The sequence below is a fragment of the Ursus americanus genome, chromosome 16, assembly GCF_024610735.1.
Source record: "Ursus americanus isolate L20-20 chromosome 16, mUrsAme1.1.p, whole genome shotgun sequence".
NCBI lineage: Eukaryota > Metazoa > Chordata > Mammalia > Carnivora > Ursidae > Ursus > Ursus americanus.
This window is the reverse complement of record NC_142142.1, coordinates 19,892,466-19,916,400: the sequence shown is the minus strand read 5'-3', so window position 1 is coordinate 19,916,400 and position 23,935 is coordinate 19,892,466. Positions and strand designations below refer to the sequence as shown.

General features: G+C 35.8%; 1 protein-coding gene across 3 annotated transcripts in view; it reads right to left on the bottom strand.

Annotated features, from left to right (window-relative positions):
• Window positions 1-5,727: 5,727 nt before the first annotated feature.
• Window positions 5,728-23,935, bottom strand: part of HIKESHI (heat shock protein nuclear import factor hikeshi) — a 44,182-nt gene continuing 25,974 nt past the window's right edge. The window contains exons 3-5 of one of the 3 annotated variants that reach the window (XM_045815583.2): window positions 13,882-14,033; window positions 6,742-6,860; window positions 5,728-5,807 (exon numbers count right to left, since the gene is read on the bottom strand). In XM_045815583.2, the coding sequence (XP_045671539.1) occupies window positions 5,753-5,807; window positions 6,742-6,860; window positions 13,882-14,033 (326 nt within the window). In that variant the 3' untranslated portion in view covers window positions 5,728-5,752. Of the gene's footprint in view, window positions 5,808-6,738; window positions 6,861-8,205; window positions 11,881-12,002; window positions 12,157-13,881; window positions 14,034-23,935 lie in introns of those variants that run through there. The other 2 variants (XR_015726952.1, XR_015726953.1) reach the window with 2 other exon arrangements.

The following is a 23,935-nucleotide window of genomic DNA, read 5'->3' as shown; positions in this document are numbered from 1 at the left end:
GATCAACGATCTAAATGAAGAGCTAAAACTATACAACTCTTAAAAGAAAACATAGGAATAAACCTTTACAACTGTGGGTAAGCCAATGGTTTCTACAATATGACACCAAAAGCATAAGTGACAAAAGAAAAAAGATAAATTTGTCTATATTAAAACTAAAAACTTCTGTGCTGCAACTATATTCTCATCAAGAAAATGAAGTCAATCCATAGAATGGGGGTGATATTTGCAAATCATATATCTGATAAGGGACTTGTGTCCAGAATATATAATTCAACAATAAGAAAACAAATAACCCAATTAAAAAATGGGCAAAGAATTTGAATATTTTTTCAAAGAACATAAACAAATGGCCAATAAACACAGGAAAATACTCAACACCATTAGTCATTAGAAAATTGCAAATCAAAACCAGATGAGATACCACTTCATACCCACTAGAATGGCCACAATCAAAAGAGACAATAACTAGTGTTGACAGGATGTAGAGATATCAAAACCCTCATACATTGCTCATGGGAATGTAAAATGGTGCAACTGCTCTGGAAAACAGTCCAGCAGCTCTTTAAAAAGTTAAACAGAGTTACCATATAATCCAATAACTCCACTCTTTTTTTTTTTTCACCCCACTCTTCTATACCTAAGAGAAATGAAAGGATAAATCCACATAAGAACTTGTAGATGAGAGCGCCTGGGTGGCTCAGTCAGTTAAGCGTCCGCCTTCAGCTCAGGTCCTGATCTCAGGGTCCTGGGATCGAGTCCTGCACGTTGTGCTCTCTGCTCAGTGGGGAGCCTGCTTTTCCCTCTGTCTCTGCCCTCTGTGTGCTCTCACTCTCAAATAAATAAAATCTTAGAAAAGAAAAAAACCTTGTAGATGAATGTTCATAGCAGCACTGTTCATAGTAGCCAAAAAACAGGGGTGGGGGGATAGGGGGAGGATGTCCATCAACTGACATATGGATTAAATGTGTATATTCATACAACAGAATAATATCAGCAATAAAAAGAAAAGAAGTACTGATACACTATAACATGGATGAATCTACTGATAGGTATGGAACTTCTTCTAGGGAAGATGAAAATGTTCTAAAATTAGATTGATGGTGTTTGTACAAACGTGAATATACTATAAAACACTCAATTGTACACTTAGAGTGAATCTGATGGTATGTGAATTATATATCAGTAAAGCTCTTTTTTAAAATAGGCAAATGCTGAAAGCAGATGTGTACACAGAAGTTACAGAAAGAAATAGAAGACACAGAATGAAAAATTATTTGATCATTCTAACACGTAGTTATAAATCTAAAAATGAAAATGTCTTATAACTATGGAGCTAAGAATACAGTCATTCTATTTTTAACAAAATCATTTGCTGTCAGTTTTCAATTAATTCTTCAAGTATTTGCATTTTGCTGATACAAGTATAAGAACCAGAAAGTAATGATAAGGTAGACCCTATCAGAGATGTATTTGAAATCTAAAATCAACATTTATAAGATGGACATGTTCCAGGTTCATACATGAAATTGACAGTTACATTTAGAAGGCAATGCCCTTATCAGGTACATATATTGTCAAATCTATGAAAATATGAAACATAGTTTGCTACTTTCTCATTATTTAAAATTCTAATAAAGTTGTTTACCATCCTTTTACTTTTTGTTCAAGTAACTTAGAAGCATTTTTTAAAAAGATCCATGGGGCACAGATGGTAAATAGTGTCATTATTTTTTCCTAGTATAGTGAATATAGATATTGGCTGAGATTATTTCTTGCCTTTGGATATTTTTGACTCGTGTTCATATCTTGTTTCCTCTGACATCTCTTTATGATTTTGCCCTTCCCAAATTCAGGCATAGTAAAACTGTTGTCTTTTTTGCCTGAACACTTTGGGTTTCCTTCAGTTTATAGAAGAAATGATAGTAGGAAAAATTAAGTTTATTTGAGAGTTTTTAAAAATCAAAAGAAAAAAGCTTGCAAAACCAAGAGTTCAGCCTTCCTAGATTAAATTATGCATAAGTAAAATGTGTTAATAAAAATGTTTCAGTGTGTCTTAGTCCATTCAAGCTGCTGTAACAAAATACCAGAGACTAGGTAGATTATCAACAAAAATTTGTTTCTCACAGTTCTGGAGGCTGGAAGCCCAGTATCAAGGTGCCCAGTGTGGTCAGATGAAGGCCCTCTTGCAAACTTTTCCATGTATCCTAACACAGTGGATGGGGCAAAGGAGCTCTTCAGGGTCTCTTTTATAAGGGCATTAATCGCATGACCTAATCACTTGCCAAAGGCCCTAATACCATCACATTGGGCATTAGGATTTCAACATACAAATTTTGTAGGAACACACACATTCAGACCATAGCAAATGACTATGTACATTTCAGGTAAAAAGAAATATACTCATGCTTACATAAAGACTGATACAATAACTGCCTCCAGAAAATATAAACTTTATGGGATAAATGACAGGCCTAGAAAACTGACATGGTCCATAATACCTTTGTCGTCTCATAATAGTAATAATAATTTATAATGATCTTATAATTGTGCTATACCTCAACAGTGAATTCAACTCTCCTCCATTCTACAAAAACATCAATGTTCGTAACATCCTCAATCTTCAGCAAATATAGTCTTCTGGAAAAGACATCAGAGAAATGAAAATTGCCTTCAATGAAAAATAAGCTTATCAGATACTGTAACTAGCATGGCAATGAAAGTCCAAGACAATGACTCCTGGATTCATGTTTCCCAACTAAATGACAAATATCTTCTCCAAACAGCTGGACAACGACTCCATCAGGAGACTTTTCAGTGATTCTCAGGGATTCTCCAGAAGCCATTACGTTTCTTCTTCCAAATTTTTATTAAATTCTAGTTAGTTAACATATAGTGTAACATTGGTTTCAGGAGCAGAATTTAGTGATTCATCACTTACATATAACACCCAGTGCTCACAACAAGTGCCCTCCTTACAGAAGCCATTATCTTTAAAGGAAGATTGCTAATCAAACCCTCAGGTCAAGCAGATGACAACAGAAAATGAACTGTTTCAGCCCAAGGCAAAAAACATGATTAATTTTCTGGTACCTTTGCTCTTTTCCCCTCTTTTGCTTATTACAGTTTGGCACCTCCTAGAGATAACCCTAAAGCTTTCTCAATGTTCTTACATACCTATATCATTAAAGGATTTTATTTTAATCCTCTGTGGGTTTTGGCCACATTAAGAAATGCAAAACTTTTCCGTTTTCTCAGACCACAGCTTCTCTTTGAAACTGTCAAATTCCATTTTAACAGATGTAATACCTATTCCTTCAAACTCTTGAGACCAGTTTCCTCCCAAAAGTCTCTTTGATACTTGAATTTTCCTCTTAATCAGTAGCCCCAGGGGCGCCTGGTTGGCTCAGTCGTTAAGCGTATGCCTTTGGCTCAGGGCGTGATTCTGTTTCTGGGATCCAGCCCTGCATTAGGCTCCTCTGCTGGGAGCCTGCCTCTTCCTCTCCCATTCCCCCTGCTTGTGTTCCCTCTCTCGCTGGCTGTCTATCAAATAAATAAATAAAATCTAAAAAAAATAAAAATTTAAAAAAATCGGTAGCCCCAGCCTTCATTCTTGTAAAAACTGAAAAGTTTACTCCAAGTCAACAAAATGCTTCTGCTATAATCATAACAGCACTGTCAGCAGAACCAAATTCAACAGGGAAGGGAACAAATGCCAGAGCTATTCTCACTGCACTAGTCATTTTCTCCAAACATCTTCCAAACTTCTATGCGGGAACTAAACTCCACTGACAATGTGCTCAGCTCAAGGAAACAATTATTGGCTCATTTCTGCTGTGATAAACACCATTTATATTCCTAACATTATCTGTAACTCACCAGAGATTACTTAGGTCTACACCAGGCTTTTGCCTACCTCCTAAACCCAAACCTATCTTGAGTACACAGTAATTGTTAAGAAGCTTTCAGATATTTAAAGCCCTTTTCTATTTGGCGTAGCATGTGTCCGTGGAAAGGATAACCAGAGACTTCCAAAATGAACCAGGAATTGCTGCACAAGAGAGTTCTCAGAAGTGTTAACTCTCTTGAATACAACTAGAAAAGGTGGTTCAAATTTTGACTCACGCTGTGGAAGCCCAACAAACCAGTTTAAGTTCACTACCCAGAACTGTCATGGGGAATGACATAGTCTTCTATTTCCTCTTGGCAAGCCAAAGGGCAGTTTGCATTTATTATATTATATATAAAAGTCTATAAAAACTACTAGACAGGTACCATAGTCTTTGACTAAGCTAAAGAAAGAAGCTACCTAATTCTATAGTATAGACCCACCTGGACTATGGGACGTTTTCGTAGCTTGGGTTTTGTAACCTAGGCTCCTGGCTTTGCATTCTGGTAGAATACTCATTTTGCTTCCGACAATTTTATTACAGTTGGCAGATGCTTTCTGTCCTGAGCCTTAAATGCTGTTGTGTAGCCACTGCCAAGTCACATAATTCAACAACGATCAACCATTATTAACATGAAGTCCTGGGACTAAAGCAAGAACTACCATTGGATACCTGATACACAATTATAACCCAGTAAAGAGTAATACTAATCTGGCTTGATCACAACTCCAGAAGATAATGGTCTGTCCTTCAACACAGACTGAAGAAAGACCAGAAGAAAACTGAGAATTGAAAGAGAAACTACAATTTGCAAAAATGTACAGCTTGCAAAACACCTAAGTCTACCAAACTTTGACAACACAAGAAATTGCCTAAGCTCAAACTCTTATTGCTAGCTCAATCAGATACATGCTTCAAGATAAAACCACAAACTGATGGAATGATAATTCTGCATAGGCTCATGTGTTTTAACGACACTAAGTGTACCAGCAACTCTCTAGTTTTCAAATTTTCACCAATCCTTGACAAAATGTTTCAAAACTAACCAGAGGCCCCAAACTCCTATATGTACCCTTCCTTTGGAGACACCCCACAGTTCCTCTGGTGTTTGTACTCGCTTGGTACAGCAAGCTAATAAGCCTAGCTTTGATTACTTGATTTTTGGTCAATGGATGTCACTAGTATAAATGAGTCAAGGGCTCCCTTATGAATGAGATACAATGGCTTCAACTTCATAGGCAAAGGTATTACACCCTATATTATACACACAAATGCCTCACAACATTACCAGTATTAAATAAAACCTCACCAGTTTTAACCATGGCAATTTTGTTAAACAAATAATGATGTATGAATTTGGAGATATAAAACTGACAGCCAACCTGTGTTAATGGAAAAACTTGTAATCTTAAGAAATACTAACTGAAAATAATTGCTCCGTATGTAAAAATGTATATTTGATATGTTTTTCAAAAAGTCCCCCAAATTTTGATATAGTTGATTTTAAGTTAACTACTCTAGCAAACCACTATAAAAACAAATGAAAGATTATAAATGCAATGGCATTTGGCACACTATTGTTGTGAATATGCTTTATTTTTAAGTAAAAAATGAATCCTAGCCAAAACAAAGTGTTTTGCCTCTGAATATTTTAAGCTTAAGGGAGAAAAACTCATTAATAAGGAACATATTTTCATTTTTCATGTTTTTAATTTTTTATAAAGATTTTCATTAAGCTTCAGTCAATAAGCAGTTTTTAAACTTAGGCTTCATGATCCTTTTGACTTCGTACTTTTAAATGGAGGCATTTCTCTTCAAAACATGACAAATTTCAGAATCCATTAAAAATTATTTTATTCAAATTATGTTTTCCAAAAGAGAGGGTTCTGTGCTAGTCGTCTTTGAAAGTTTTCATACCTACAAAAGAAAAAACATATTTACAAGAAAATTAAATCTTTCATAATCTACCAAATGACTTATCAAAAAGCAAACAACTTTAGATGTCACTTCTAAAAAGCTAAGATAAAAAACCAAAAAAGCTAAAAAGTTACTCTGGAAGTTTAATTATTCTTATAAAAGGACAGCAAGCATAGTAATTTAGGTATGACTGGCTTGTATCAGAAAGCACAAATCGTAATAAATTTTATTAATTTTTTAACTTCTGCAAATCTGACAGCTAGACCTAAGAAAAAAAATCAAATCTCACTCCTCCTCCCTCATTTCATAGAGGAATAGACGAGAGGAATTTGCTCAAGGTCACGCACCTACATTTTAACAAAGCTTAAACCTAATACCTCCCAGAGCTATCCATGCTACACCATGCTACCACTGCTCAACGAATTCTCATGTATCCCCCACCACTGGGATATTCAAAGTGAAAAGAATACCTACAAACAGAATCATGGGAAAGCTAGGGAAATAAATTTTATTAATTATTTAAGTACAGGGTGCAGTATAAATAATCCTGGTGCTTTATGCATATCTACTTTAGACCAAGACTTTCTAAAATTACAAAAAAATATTGCTTTGTATTTCAAGACTCATATATGGTTACTTACAAATAAAAATATTAAACATTTACAGCCTTAATTGTGGTCCCTAAATACAAGCAATTGTATTTTCTTGTCTTTATAAATTCAAAATGGCTACTTATATAACAGAATATTTAGAGTAAGAACACTCCTTGATGTGAACTCCACAGTATACTTTTTAATGGCATGCCACTGTTAATGTATGCTGATGTCCACAACGAAAGAATATGTTTAAATGTCAAAGAAGAAAGACATTCACCAGCAAAAAATATATATGGTTACTAAAGGCCTTAATATTAGAGATACAAAATGTCCCATACCATTTCAGAACCACATTTGCTGGAATGAACATTTCAGATGGACTTGGTGTCATCTGGGCCTGAGAGACAGCAAATGATGAAGCAAAATTGTAGAAGTTGTCCAACATCTTTTGTGTGAACTGGAAAGTTAATAATGAATAGATTAATGAATTATACTGAATATTCCATTTAGACCTTAACATTTTTAATTAAAAATGTTCCTGCAGTATACTTGGTTTTAAGGACTGTGAGTTCTAAAACAGTCTAATGCTGTAAGTTAAAGAAAGTCATAAAATGACACCGTGGCACAAAATCTTAACAACCTGCCTTTAGCACTTTCTTCATAGCTCAAAGAATTTCTTTGGTTTTTAACTATTTTAATTTCCTAACATATTCATTTTGGGGAAAAAAGGGAAAAAATGTTTTTCCTTCAAAAGATCTTCTTTTATCTCTACCTCTACATTTACTATGTCCCCCTCCTCAAATCCCACCCTTCTCAAATCAAGCTGCTTTCTCATATAAAATAGTAGGAAGTCTTTTTCTTGCCAGAAAGATAAAAGCCTAAATATAAAGCGAGGAAATGCCTTATTAGCTTTTATCTTTTTGCTTAATAATATCAAGGTAGTTTAATCCAGGAGGCAACCATTAAGTTACCTGGACTAATATCCAGAGTTCAGTAAAATCACTAACTAAAAAAAATCAGTATTAGGAGGAACAAAAATCAACAGCAATGCTTAACACTAACAGCACAATTTTAAAATGTAACTTGTATTTATCGGAAACTGGGGATGTACTGTATGGTGACTAACATAATAAAAAATCATTAAAAAAATTAAAAAATAAAAAATAAATAAAATGTAACTTGTATTTAAAAGATTCAATTCAGAGGGGCGCCTAGGTGGCTCAGTCGGTTATGTGTCTGCCTTCGGCTCAGGTCATGACCCCTCCCTGGGAGCCTGCTTCTCCCTCTGCCTGCCGCTCCCCCTGCTTGCGCATGCTTGCTCACTCTCCTTGACAAATAAATAAAAATCTTTTAAAAGATCCAATTCAGAATAGAAACAAAGTCTGTAAATACGTAGGAAAATATTTCAAGACTGTCTTGAGACAGGAAAGAAAACAATCTAAAGGACCTATATACCACATTCAGTGAAAAGATACAACATGTTCATAGATAGGAAGACATAATGTAATGGAAGCAATTCTCCCCAAATTAAACCTATAAATCTAATGTTATTTCCAACAAAATCCAATAAGGTTTTTCATGAAACTCAATAAGCTGATACTAAAATTATTATGGAGAATATGTAAGCTTATTTTGATGAGTAAGAAGAGGGACCTGGCCTAGCAGATATTAAGACTTTTACTGGCAAATAAACTAACTGGAATAGAAGAGAGAGACCAGAAACAAGTCTAAACATATGTGACATGTTATATGATATATATGATAAACATGACATATAACAAATATGCTATTAACTCTGAGTAAAAAAAAAAAAAAGACTAGCTTTCAATTAAAGCTTTAATAACTATGAAACATAACACCTTCACACATTAGGATAAGATAGGAAGGACTTCTCCAATGCAACAAAAATAAAAATTAAAGAAACAACTGATAAGACTGTCAACACAAAAATATAATGTCTGCATGCAAAAGATACCAAAAACAATATTAAAAGACAAGCAACATGCTAGGAGAATTACAATATCTAGAACAAAGGATTATTACCCAGAACACATAAAGGCCTCTTCCCAGAAAGCTAAAATTAAAAAATGCCAAACAATACAATAGAAAATTGGGCAAAATACATAAATGGTCAATTCCAATTAAAAATACAAATGAGGTTAAAATGAGAAAAAATGCTCAACATCACCAGTCACCTAGGAATACAGACCAAAACAACAGTGATATTCAAATTTTACCTATCAGTTTGGCAAAAATTTAAGGTCTTAAAACAAATATTAGTGAGAATATCTATCAATATGGAAATGAAAAAACTGTCTCATTCATACAATGATGTACTATACAACAATTAAAATAGACTAGATTTATTCCATGTATCAACACAGATAAGTCTTAAAAATAATGCTGAGTGAACACCAAATTGTAGAAATTTTGTATAGTATACCATTTATAATCATTTTAAAAACATACAAAGGAGTAAGTCAACAAGAATGGAAAATAGAGGAAACAAAAAAAAGGACTGCAACAGAGAAGAGAAATAAAAGGAATTTCTACAACAATAGTTAAAGAAAAGAATACCTTGACTACAGTTATGCAACAGACGCAGAGAATAATCAGTCCACAGAAGAACAAAAAAGAGTTTCAAGAGGGATGTTTCCAAAACAAATTTAAAATTGCTTTTTAAAAACATACTGAATAGGAATTTATACTTGGCAGAGTTTGGGCATAAATTAGACCTGGAAATAGAAATCCATGCAAAGGAAAAAATGAAGCACTTATTAACCAAGAAAAACAAAGTCATACAAGAAAGGAAATGTAATCATAGTACTACACCTGGCTCAGTTCTGAAAAATATTTACCTGATCATAATACTGAAAATTCTGAACATTAATTTCGTGAAAATCTATAATAAAAAGGTGTGGGGGCGCCTGGCTGGCTCAGTCAGTAGAACATGCAACTCCAGGTTGTGAGTTTAAGCCTCACGACAGATGTAGAGATTACTTAAAATATTTTTAGGGCACCTGGGTGGCGCTGTTAGGTGTCTGACGCTTGGTTTCAGCTCAGGTCGTGATCTTGGGGTCATGGCATTGAGCTCCATATCAGGCTCTGCACTCGGCCTGCTTGAGACTCTCTTAGCTCTCCCTCTGACCCTCCCCATAGCACATGCGTGCTCTCTCTCTCTCTCTTCCTCTCTCTAAAATAAATAAATAAATCTTTTAAAGAAATAAAAATAAAATCTTAAAAAAAAAAAAGGTGGGGAGAAAAGACAACTCTGTATGCCGGGGAACAGAGGAGTGAGAGAGCTAATTCACATTAGGTATTGGTAAGTCAATGGAAAACACCTATAACAAATAAATTGGTTAAGAACAGATGAAGCAAGTTTTTTTCTGACACATGGAAGTAAATACAGGAAGAAATAGGTAAAGAAAAAAAATGAGGGAGAGGTTGAAAGTGACTGCTTTTGAGGAGCAGAATAAGAGCAGAATATAAGAAGTATAGCAGGACAACTGTTCTGCATGTAAAACCATCTGATGCTTTAAGCTATGTACATGTACTATTAATAAAAACTAAATGAAATAAGTATATACTAAGTATATATTAGAAACATGTTTAAACAAATAATGCTAAACATGTTTTGTGGATATATATAAATGTTTCTTTTAGAGTACTAACATAGGATGGCAAAGATATATGAAGTTAGAAGAGTAGCTATCTGGGGAAGAACTGGAAGGAGAGATACAGTGAGGCCAGCAAGCTGTACCAGAAATACATTTTTTTTAAATTAGTAGCAAATATGGCAAATATCAGTTAAATGTAGGTAGAAGACACTCAGAAGTCTTCATATATATTGCACTAGAAAGAGAGCTCTATAAGGATAGCTATTATTTTGTCTACCTATTTTTATTTGTGCTTAGAAAACTGGCACACAGCAGGCATGCAGTAAATATCGGTGGAATGTATTTCCTATATATGTAAATATTTCATAATAAGATGTTTAATAAAAAATACATATGCTTTATTTTAAAAGCTCAAACAATTTATAAATATATAGAGTAAAAAGTCCCCTTGCCCCTTTCCAGGGATAATATCACTTTGGTATGTATGTTTCAGACATTTTTCTAATACAGTCTATATGGGATACTATTAAATGCTGCTTTACAACTTGCTATTTTCAGCACAGCAGTTTATTTTTTTAATTACTGGAAAACAAAAACAAAAAACAGTAAGACCCAGACTCTGTCATTCTTAATTCAGCCTGTTCTCAAGAGATCATGTGACAAGTCTGACTTTAAATTCATGGCCACAACCCTCAAGAGTACGCTGCCCAGCAAACTCATAAGGGGTTCCCTAGTCCATTCACCCTCCTCCCCTCCTAGAGGACTTATTTAATAATCCACTTTCTTTAAATTTCCAATACTCCTTTCCCCTCAATCTTAGCCGATGACCTTGATTCCTGTTTGAGCAAAGAGAAGGTATCGAGAACATGCACAAGTTCTCATCACATTTATCAACCCCCTGCATCTGTATCCATATAGCCATTACTGTGAATACTGTCTGTTATCCAATCTAACATGCTCCCATTTCCTATTCAAGGAGCTCAGCAACTCTCCCCACTCTCCTGCATCATCGGTTTTTCTTTAATGCTTCATTTTCATCAAACATGATGTAATATCTCCCATTAAAAATAGTAAAAACAAAAAAAATTCCTTGTCCCCACTGCCCCCCCCTTAAGCAACCAAACCATTTATCTGCTATCCTCTGTAACTATATTCAAGAGTCATCTATATTCCCTGTTTCCATTTCCTCCTCTCCAACTCACTCCAAACGCCACTTCTACTCTCTGAACTCTTATCTAACTTTATAATGACTTCCATCTTGCTGAATCCAGTGGATACTTCTTAGCCCTCATCTTGACTCAGCAGCAGTGTGATACTACTGAGGCTTCTTCCTTCTTAAAAACCAGTCTTTGCTTGGCTTCCAAAACACCACTTTTTGGGTCTCCTACTTCAGGCTGCTCTTTTTCTTTATCTTTATCTCTTAAGGTTCTCAAATTTGAAATGGCCCCGAGCTCAGTCACTGGCCAACTTTTTCATTTAGTTACTTCTGTAGTAATCATACACCCTTCAAAACTTAGATACTATCTTTACACTGATGACTCCCACATTTTTATCCATAAACCAGACCTCTCGAACTCTACACTTGTCATCTCCAGCTGGATGTCTAGCAGGTATCCCAAACATAGTACAACTTGAAATCCAACTCCTGATTCCACTCCCAGCCCATACTTGCTCTTTTCATAGCATCTCTGTGTTCAAGTTCCTCAAGCCAACATCCTTGGGCTATAATTGATGTCTCTCTTTAATCTCAGACCTTTCATGCGATCCACATCACGAAACACTATTGGCTCCATCTTCACATTATCTCCAGAAATCAACTACAGGCATACCTCAGACATATTGCAGCTCAGTTCCAGACCACTACAATAAAGTGAGTCAAATGAATTTTTTGGTTTCCTAACACACATAAAAATTTTGTTTACACTATACCGTAGCCTATTAGGTGTGTAAATAGCATTATGTCTTTAAAAAAATGTACATACCTTCATTAAAAAATACTTTATTGCTAAAAAATGCTAAACATCATCTGAGCTTTCAGCGAGTCGTAATCTTTTTGCTGGTGGAGGGTCTTGATGTTGATGGCTGCTGACTGATCAGGGTGGTAGTTTCTGAAGGTTGGGGTGGCTGTGGCAATTTCTTAAAATAAGACAACAATGAAGTTTGCCTCATGGATTGACTCCTCCTTTCACTTGAACCCTTAGAGGCCATTGTAGGATTATTAATTGGCCTAATTTCAATATTATTGTGTCTCAGGAAATAGGGAGGCCCAAGGAGAGGGAGAAAGACACGGGAATAGTTGGTAGGTGGAGGAGTCAGAAAACACACATCAATTAAGTTCTTCATCTTATTATGGGCGCAGTTTGTGGTGCCCCAAAACAATTACAATAGTAACATTAAAGATCACTGATCACAGATCACCGTAACAAATACAATAATGAAAAAGTCTGAAATGTTCCACGAATTACCAAAATGTGACACAGAGACACCAAGTGGGCAGATGCTGCTGGAAAAATGGCGCCAACAGATCTGCTCCATGCAGGGTTGCCACGAATTCGGTATGTAAAAAACACAATACCAGCAATGTGCAATAAAACGAGGTATGCCAGTATTTTCAATCACCTTCACTTCCACCTCCCCAAACTTCCCTGGTTCAAGTCACTATCATTGTCATGTAGATGTTCACAAGAGCCTCCTAATTGATCTTCTTCCTTCCCACTACAGTGTCTGTCCAAACATGCAAAAGTGATCCTTTTAAAATATGTTAGGTCCTACTACTCTTCTGCTCAAAACTCTCTGATTTCTTCTCTTCCAAACAGAATTTGAGTAAAAGTCCTTACAGGGGGACCTGGGTGGCTCAGTCAGTCAGGTGTCTGCCTTCAGATCAGGTCATGATCCCAGGGTCCTGGGATCGAGCTCCACTTTGGGCTCCCTGCTCAGTGGGGAGTCTGCTTGTCTCTCTCCCTTTGCCCCTCCTCCTGCTTGTGCTCTCGTGTGCACGTGCTCTCTCTAATAAATAAATAAAATCTTTTAAAAAAAGTAATCGAAGTCCTTATAAAAGCCAATGAGGTACCATATGATTTTATCCCGCAGCCCCCTCCCCAGTTATCTCCCATCTCATCTCCCATCTCTCACCCTTGCTTACTCACTCCAGTCACAAAGACCTTCATATTATTCTTCAAACAACAGATTTCTACCTCAGGGCCTTTGCGTTAGCTACACCTCTGCCTACATCACTCTCCTGTTCAGGCCTTTGTCATACAGAGGTTAAAAGTCAACCATCATGGAATTATGTCACTTTAAGCTCCATGAAGACAAGGATCTTGCTTATCAGGTTCACAACTACATACCCACAGCCTAGCATACTAACTGTGGGAGGGGAAAAAGAAAAAGCTAATATTTAATCCCATTTTTAAATTACGTTGAGCTATTTCATCACTATAAAAACAAGTCTCATCAAAACATTTACAAATTTTAAAATACCTATAGAAGAAAACAGGCAAGCTTAAATTATCCATGGAAGCCAATAACTTACACCATGCATGTTTACCTTCATTTTTACATGTTTTTTACCACCAGGCTAATTTTTAAAGTATAGATTTGGAGGGCACCTGGGTGGCTCAGTCAGTAAGGCGTTTACCTTCAGCTCAGGTCATGATCCCAGGGTCCTGGGATAGAGTCCCACATCAGGCTCCCTGCTCAGCAGGGAGCCTGCTTCTCCCTCTGCCTCTGCCCCTCCCCCACTCGTGCGAGCATGTGGGCGTGCGCACGCACTCTCTCTCTCTCAAGTAAATAAAACCTTTAAAAAATACATAGAATTTGGTTTTAAGATTTTTTTTAGAAAATAATGTGTGTACTGCATACCTGAGTGAATGAGTCAACTGAGGATACAGCAGCGTTGCCTACTGGAGTCTGCTGAGCCAAACTGTCCAATAATTCCACTGAAATTCCAATCTGAGCAACAGATGGAGTTCGGACAATATTCATGGCTCCAAAAGGGTGTTGGCTTCCTTCTCCTGAAAAAAATTAACACGTACCACAAATTTCAAATTTAACTTGTAGCCATACAAATTCCTTTGTAAATACTGAAAAACCTCTGATCCACATGCACTAAAAAGTTGTTATATGAACATCTGTCTCTTTTCGAAGAAATGTGGAAGGCTAGTTTTTATCACATTAACAAAGAATAAGAAAACTAAAATTTTCCCCACCAGAAAAACAGCTGTTACTTCTCAAAAACTTATTAAAATTACTGTGGGTAGAAACGGAAAGTAATAGAATGAGAAAAATAAATGAATAAGCATTAATTACATTTAAAAATTCTCGATGCTAACTCCAAAGGAAGGGTATTTTTTAAAGATTTTTTTAAATTAGTTTTAGCATTTTCTCATTATTCCACTAAAGAAAGATCTTAAATTACCATTATTACTGATAAATGACATGGCATATTCTACTAAATGTCATGGATCACCCCATGTAACACTTGATGTTATGTTATCAAACAGGCAATACAGAACCTTATCATAGAAAATACTTAGTAACTTCTCCCCTTTAAAAATCAAGTTGTCATTTGCTACAACATGGACGGCACTGGAGGAGATAATGCTTAGTGAAATAAGTCAAGCAGAGAAAGACAACTATCATATGATTTCTCTCATCTATGGAACATAAGAACTAGAATGATCATTAGGGGAAGAAAGGGATAAAGAAAGGGGGGGGTAATCAGAAGGGGGAATGAAACATGAGAGACTATGGACTATGAGAAACAAACTGAGGGCTACAGAGGGGAGGGGGGTGGGGGACTGGGATAGACCGGTGATGGGTAGTAAGGAGGGCACATATTGCATGGTGCACTGGGTGTTATACACAACTAATGAATCATCGAGCCTTACATCGAAAACCGGGGATGTACTGTATGGTGACTAACATAATATAATAAAAAATCATTATTAATAAAAAAAATAAATAAATAAATAAATAAAAATAAAAATCAAGTTGTCATTAAGTATATACCTGAGCCTGTAAATGCCATTTAACTTCTATGTGGAAAATAGGGGCCAATTTCTTTAATCCACATAAGACAATCAGAAAAGTTAGTCTGAAGGAAAAAAATCATACAACAGATTTTTGGTTATCTGCTATTTTCATAGACTATAATATATTTAATCAAATACTGAAGAACAAAAATCTGGAGCAACACATATTCCTAATAACTAGAACACTCCTTACAAATATCCAAACTCTCCTTAAATTTTCAAGAATATGAATAAAAAAGTTACAATGTATTCTTCAGTGATTTAAAAATATACACACACACCTCTCACTAAATAGGGCTAGTTTAAAATAGTTTTAATATTTTTACATTGTTTTATTAAACTTCCATATATCTGTGAATTTTCCAGATTTGTTATTTCTATCATTGTGGTCAGAGAACATACTTCGTATAATTTGTCTTTAAATTTATTGAGACTTGTTTTACAGTAGCCTAATATATGGTCTATCCAAGAAAATGCCCCATGTGCAGTTGAGAAGAACGTGTTCTGCTGTTGTTGGGTACAGTGTTCTGTGTAAGTCTGGTAGGTCTAGACGGCTTACAGTGTTTGGTCTTCTACTTCCTTGATAACCTTCCGTCCAGTCATTCTATCCATTACTGAAAGTAGGGTATTGAAGTTTCCAACTATTATTGTTGAACTATTTTCTCCCTTCAATTCTGCCAAGTTTTGCTTCATGTATTCTGAGGTTCTGTTGGTAGGTGCAAACAAGTTTATAACTGTTATTACCTTTCTGATAGATCTTTATCTATCATCATTATATAATGTCTTATCTCTCATAATAATTTGTCATACATCTATTTAGTCTGATTTTAGTCCATCCACTCAAGCTCTCTTTTAGTTACTGTTTTCATGTATCTTTTTTCAACCACTCTGTGTCTCAATAGTTGAATCACGTTTTTTTAATCCATTCTGCAAATCTCTGCCTTTTAATTGGAAAATTTAATTTTGTGTTAAACAGATACTTGCTAGTGTACCATTTTAATTCTCTTACATTTCTTTTACTATGTATTTTTTATTATCTCCTTAATGGTTGCAGTAGGGATTAGCATAAACATCTTAATTATAACAACCTAGTTTGGACTTACACCAACTTAATACCAGTAGTACACAAAAACTTTGCTATGTAATTTCTCTCCCTATGCATTGTCATAAATTATTTCTTTATACATAGCATGCTCATGAACATAGCTTTACACTTTCCATTTTTTTAAGGTTTTGAGAGAGAGAAAGAGCAGAGTGAGCGAGAGAAAGAGCAGGAGTGGGGAGAGAAGCAGAAGGAGAAACAGATTCCCCACTGGGCAAGCAGGGATGCCAATGTGGGGCTTGATCCCAGGACCGTCGGATCATGATTTGAGCAGAAGGCAGATGTTTACCTGACTGAGCCACCCAGGCATCTTACAGTTTCCATTTTATGAAGGTGTCTTTTATATCAAATGGGGGGACGGGGAGAAGAGTTACAAACAAAATGTACAATACTGATTTTTATGATTACCTAGTTACCTTTACCTGTGTTCCTTTTTCCTTCATGGCAATTCAAATTACTGTCTCATGCCCTCTCTTTTCAGCCTGAAGGGCTCTCTTTAGTATCTCTTGTAGGCTAAGTCTTTGAGTAATAACTCTCACAATTCATATGAGAATGTCTTCATTATCTCCTTCATTTCTTTTCTTTAAAGATTTTATTTGAGAGTGACAGAGAGAGCATGTGCATGTGGGGGGAGGGGCAGAGGGAGAGACATAATCTCAAGCAGACTCCAAGCATGGAGCTCAATGCAGGGCTGGATTTCACCACCCTGAGATCATGACCTGAGCCGAAATCAAGAACTGGACATTTAAACGACTGAGCCACCCAGGCACCCCTCTCCTTCATTTCTGTTGGATACTTTCAATAGAGAATTCTTGGCAGTTTTCTTTCAGTGCCTTTGGACTCCACTGTTAATGGAAACCAGCTGTTAATCTTACTAAGAATAGTTATTTGATGAGTTGCTTCTCTTGCATTTTCTCTTTGGCAGTTTGATTATGGTATGTCTTGGTATGGAGCTTATTCTACGTGGAATTTACTGAACTTAAGTGTGTAACGTTTTCATCAAAGTTTTAGGGCATCATTTCTTCAGATATTCTTTCCACCCCATCTCTCTCCTCCTTCTGGGACTCCTATTGTGCATATGTTGGTATACATGATGGTATCTCAGAGACTGTTCATTTTTCTTCTTTTTTCAGCCTTTCAAACTAGGTATTTCAATTGACCTCCCTTCAAGTTCACGGATACTTTCCTAAGCCTTCTCAAATCTACTGATACCCTCTAGTGAACTCCATTTGCTGCTGTACTTTTCAGCTCTATCATTTATGTTTAGTTCCTTTTTATAATTTCTCTATTAATATTTTCTATTTGATGGCATATAATTCTCCTGGCTTCCTTTAACTCTCAGTAAATCCAATCTTATATGTTTTCAAGAGACAGTTTCTGTTCATTTCTTCTCTGAAATGGCCTTACATTCTTATTCCTTTGCATGCTTCCTTTTTGTTGAAAACTGGATGCTGAATATTATAATGCAGCAAATCTAGAAATCAGATGTTTCTCCCTCCTCAGGTTTATTGTTAATATTTGTTGTTTCCTTAATAACTTTTCTGAACCAATACTTTTAAGTCTGTATTTTTGTCATGTGTAACCAGTGATGTTTCTATTAGCTTAGTGGTCAGCTAGTGATTGAAAAGATAGTCCCTTAGAAGCCTGGAACCCAAAAATTCTCCCAGTCTTTGCAGATGGGTTCTGTGCTTGGGACATTCCTTTAACACTAGCCAGGTAGTTTACAACTCTGCCTTAGCCTTTACTTCCTGCTTATGCAGAGCCCCAACATCAGCCAGAGTGAGAACTTAGAACCTTCTTAGTTCTTTCCTGAGCATGTGCACAGCCCTGACTGTATATTGTCTTTAAGGCTTCCAAAAATTTGCAGGTCCAAGAACTCAAAGCCTTATTCCCCAAAGTATCTTATTCCAGGGTGCCTGGGTGGCTCAGTCAGTTAAGCATCTGCCTTTGGCTCAGGTCATGATCTCAGGGTCCTGGGATCTAGTGCCACATTGGGCTCCCTGCTCAGAGGGGAGTCAGCTTCTCCCTCTGCCCCTTCCCCCTGCTCGTGTACTCTCTTTCTCTCCCTCTCAAATACATAAATACTCTTTAAAAAAAAAAATACAAAGTATCTTATTCCCAGCCTTCCCTCCGAAGCTTTGCAGTCAGTCTGTTTTTGCCCCAATCGCTGTCAGTGCATCAGACAGCAGTGACAAGTACATTAGCAGGGAAGTATTTCTGACAAACACTCCCAGGTTGTTACTTTACTGAGATAAAGGAAAGTCTTTTCAATTAATCTTCAAGGGAACCACCAGAGAAACCAAAACAAATTACAGTCGACCCTTGAGCAACACAGGCTTGAACTGAGTCCACTTACACACAGATTCTTTTTATAGTACAATATTGTAAATGTATCTCCTTATGGTTTTCTTAATAACATTTTTTTCTCAAGCTTATTTTGTCTCTAACTTTTACATAAAGTATATGTAACACATTTAACATATAAAATGCATGTATGTTACATACATAACTTTTATGTTATCAGTAAGGCTTCTAGTCAACAGCAGACTATTAGCAGTTATGTTTTGGGGGCATCAAAAGTTATATGCAGACTTTCAACTGCACAGGAGATTGGTGCCCCAACCCCATATTGTTCAAGGGTCAATTGTAATTATAATTTGTTGTGAATGAGGTCCATTCTGCTCCCTCTGGTACCAGTACCAACAACATGAGCTATTATTTCCAAGGCTACCACTGAACTGAGGAACAGGAGATGGATCCAGGGTAAGTTAAAATGTCACAAAGCTCACGGTTCTTACCAAGATTCAGTGGTTTTAATTAAATGTTCCCCTGGTTACTACAAAGTTTTGGTTAGTTTCCAGAGTCCTGAAAAAGATTCTGATGTTGTTGTCAGTGTTTGTTGCTGTTGTTGCTTTTATGGAGAGATGGACTTGTGAAGTTCCTTACTTCACCAAAACTTTGTTTTAAACCTAATTTGTCTGTATAAGAGGCTCCAATGACCTCAATCAAGGAAAAAGGTTTAATACAATCTTTTATTGCCTTAGTTTTAACTACTCAGGGAGGGATCTGCCCAAGCAGAAAGCCTTGTCATCTCTAACCTCCTCTTTATCAAATGGAAGCTCCTAGCGAATTACTAAGTAAAAGTGGCTAAGGCCCATTGTAAAAGATGGGACTACGGAAATTCTGACTTCATTTTAAAGTTCTCTGGGACTAAGACAACTTAAGAGAAAAAAAAAAAGACTCAAAAGTCTTCGACAATCTTTATATTTCAAAGGGATCCACTGTGCAATTACATCATTCTTTCGGTTACTCTTATTCTCAAAATGGGCTCGACACAGTAGTTGATAACCTTCAAGTACAAAGTTTCTTATTTGTAAACCATAAAATATAGGAAAGAAACACTGGAACATAATATAGAAACTTAGTGTTTAATTTTGGATCTGAATTCCTGACAGCAAAAGTAAAAAGAGAAACATGATCAATTACACTGAGTCTTAGTGTCAAAAAATTAAACAAAAACAGAGAAAGTAAAACATCTGACCTGGTCTTGAAGAAAAAAATTAGATAAATTCCTCGATAACATTCTAATAGTAACAGCAGCAGAAAATCTTTCAAAGGTGTTCCTCAAAGTGTCCCTCCTTAATGCAAGCCAAGAACCTAACACAAGGCAAACCTCAAAGGAAGAAATCCTACAAACTAGTCTTTTACTGCTGGTACACAAGGAAAAGCAGCCATCATCATTTACTGTCTGGGTCTAATGGACTCTTTAAAAATATATACATTTTAAGTCATTTTACAAAAAAATTTCACAAGAAGAAAGAGTGAAAAACAACTTTATTAGAATTTTTAGTAAGTACTGAAGTTCAACAAATGCAAATATTCATTGCACATTTCCCAGGTTTTTAAGTTATAAATAGCCAAAATAAGCCACATTCTCTGAATACCACTGTTCACTGTCATGAATAAATATGGAATATATCCATCTTATAAATCTGACTCTTGATTTTTAACACATCTTCTAATAGCTTCTAACTTACCACTACTTCTGGTTCTTTTTCTAGCAACTGCATTATCAAAATTCAATATTTCAAGCTTTAAAATTTTAAAAACTTTTAATGTCTCATAATTTGGACAGGCATCTTCTTTGATCCATAATTTGCAAAGCACTGTCATTTTTAGATTTATAAAATTATGCAGAATAACCAATCCAATGAATCTGTTTTATTTCTACACCTATCGCCTTCTAATTGCCTGTTTACACATACCCATTTTCAGCAGTGTCCACTTACAAGCTGTATCCAATTTTAAAGCAAAAACATGAAAAAATACAGCATAAAGATGGTGTCTCCAGTCTCCTTTTACCCTTCCTGAAAGATGACATAATCTTTTAAGCAATGCAATATGAAGACTCTAGGATAATGCAATGGTAACTAAGGTGCACAGGCCAAATTTGGCCCACAACCTATTTTCATATGACCTGTGAGCTAAGAATAGTTTTTTACATTTTTAAAGGGTTGTTTAAAGAAGAATATGCTACAGAGACCAAATGTGGCCCACAAAGCTTAAAATATACTTACTATCTTACCCTTTACAAAAACGTGTGCCGGGGGACCTAGGTGGCTTAGTTGGTTAAGTGTCTGCTCTCAGCTCAGGTCATGACCCCAGAGTCCTAGGATCGAGCCCCATATCAGGCTCCCTGCTTAGTGGGGAGTCTGCTTCTCCCTCTCTCTTTGACCCTCTCCTCCCTGCCCCCGCTCATGTTCGTTCTCTCGTGCTCGCTCTCTCTCAAATATTTTTTTTTTTAAGATTTTATTTATTTATTTGACAGAGAGAGACAGCCAGCGAGAGAGGGAACACAAGCAGGGGGAGTGGGAGAGGAAGAAGCAGGCTCCCAGCGGAGGAGCCTGATGTGGGGCTCGATCCCAGAATGCTGGGATCACGCCCTGAGCCGAAGGCAGACGCTTAACGACTGTGCCACCCAGGCGCCCCTTCTCTCAAATATTTTTTTAAAAGAAGTTTGCCAACCTCTACTCTTAAGTAATTCCACCATTCTTTCATTTTCTTATTATTTCAAACTTATTTTTTTGCATGATTGAGAGCAAATGATGAGTAATGATGAAATAATTCCTTGGATGAAATAGCAAAATGTTTCACAATATAGGAAAAATAAGATTACTAGTATCATCAAATGCATCTTAGATTTGTAAGATGGTCCAGTAGACCCATATGGTAATTGCAAGATAGAATGACTTTTAAAAATATACAAGCAAATGTTTTCTCTATTCTTTAGAAGACTTCCACAAAAGAATGAAACTCATGAAATATCAATCTTCTAAGAGTTATAAACACCCTAAAAAGAAACTAAAAAACTAAAAGTGAGTCCACTGGCGAAGATATTGTATGTGTGCATGGCAACAGAGATAACTAAAGAAAACACTTATGACAAAAATAAGTAATTCACTATAAAGTGGCATTTGAACACGACATATGCTAAAAAGCTACATAAAACAGCTTAATTATGCCTGCATAAAAGCCTTCTTGGTATTGAATTAGAAATCAAATATATATTTCTAAAACTGCTTTACTTCATTTCTATTGATAACCTGACAAGGCTGAAATTACATTTTTCACTCATGCATAGTTCAAGAGCAATGTAACTACCAAAGGTTTATCAAAAATAAATATTTTAAACCAGATAAAGATGATAATGTATCTGACATTACAATATGTCTTGAATTTGAATGTCTAAAATGTATTTAAACAAGCAATATTTACCAAGTATCTAAGATCCAGTACTGTGCTCTATACATTCTAAAGAACATACAGTAAAAGATACAAACAGCCCCTACTCTCAAGGAGCTTACATTCTAATGGGAACAGTAACAGTTACTTAACCTTTCTGAACAGGCTTCATTTTCTTCCTAAGATCTTTCCTAGATCTGTCTATGATTTTATAAAAACATACTAACTATTCCTTGAGTACCAACTATATACCAGGCACTACTATACATTTTGCATTCGTTATCTCTAACGCTTGCAAAAACACTTGCACTATAGGTATTATTAAATCCATTTTACCTGAAATCCCCTCGAAGGTGAAATAACTTGGTCAAGACTACACAGCTAGTAACTGGGATTCAAAATAGGTCTATCAAGCTCTAAAGCTGATGCTCATTCTAGTTCATTATCCTCAAATTCCATCATATGAACTCCTCACTGATCTTATGCATTACTTGCTTCACAATAAGCCACTCAAGAAAGCAAGCCAAGAAATGTCAGGAAGTAAAAGGTTCCCTCCCATTCTGGCTCACTAGCTGTTTCATGTGAATAGACTGAGCAGCATCTTGAACTCTTGTTGTCCTTCCTAATCCCCTTGACAAGCTCAACCCAATTTTAAAACAAAAACTAGAATTTAAAAGTTTCTTCCTAGCAACTGAGTTAAATGAAATTAGAAGAGACTGTATATGTCATGTGCAGAGAAAGCCAAAGTGATGACATTAAAATATGGCAGCAAGCCCAAAAAGAAAAGAGCAGAATTATAAAGAAGAAATTCAAAAGATTATTTATAATAAATTCTAATTTTAACATTTCTTAAAAATTCCTCTTGGGTGCTAAGTCTTTTTACATGGTTATTTTTAACATCACTGTCATAATATACAAAGAAAGGCTGAGCAACTGTGCCAGATTAAAGACTAAAGACGATTAAATGTAATGCACGATCCTAACAATCCTAGATGGAGGGAATAATGCCTGTTACTAATGGCATTATTAAGAAAATTGTGAAAACTTTAATGTATACTGTATATTAGACAAGAGTATTGTATCAATACTAAGTTTGCTGAATTTGATAATTATACTATGATCATATAAGATACTATCTTTGTTCTAGGAAACATATTCTGATGTATTTAGGAGTCAAGAAGCATAATGTCTACAAGTTATTCTCAAAGTTTCAGGAAAAAAATATATATACACACACGCACATATATAGATCTTACAGAATGATAAATAAAAGATAGCAAAATTGATGAATGTGGGAGAATGTAAGAATTCTTCGTATTATTCTTGTCATTTTTCTCTAATTTTAAAATTATTTCTAAATAAACAAATAAGTAAATAAAATTATTTCAAAATAAAGTTGCTTTAAATCCCTAATGCAAAGAGAATTTTTAAATATCCGAATGGGGATACTTTTAGAACTAGCACTACCTCACACTAGGGCCAGGGAGAAGAGGAGAAGAGAGGAGAAGAGAGGAGACGGGAGGAGAAGAGAGGAGAAGAGAGAAGAGAGAAGGGAAGTGGGAAGGGAAGAGGGAAGGGAAAAGAAGAAGGAAAGGAAGGGAAGAGAAAGGGAAGGGGAAGGGGAAGGGGAAGGGGAAGGGAAGGGAAGGGAAGGGAAGGGAAGGGAAGGGAAGGGAAGGGAAGGGAGAGAGAGGTAAAACCCTACCATAAGGTGCCCAAATTACTCTGAAGGCCTGAAACATTAAAATATTACCTTTTCTCATAACAAGAGTATTCTACAAAGCTCTACTACATTCAATACTCTATTTTAGTTATATAAAGATATGATCCCTCTTCTTTATACCACAGGTGATTTGAAGAACTATTTCTTATTCTTCTACTAAGTACAATCACATGTTAAAGTGCTACAGACACAATAAAAAATACTTGTCAAGTTCCACATAAATTTTTATTACATCTGACCTAATGTCCTACTCCCCCACCTGCTCTTCCAATCTTGGCCTCTTCTGTTTCCCATTCTCCAAATAATTCTCCACTG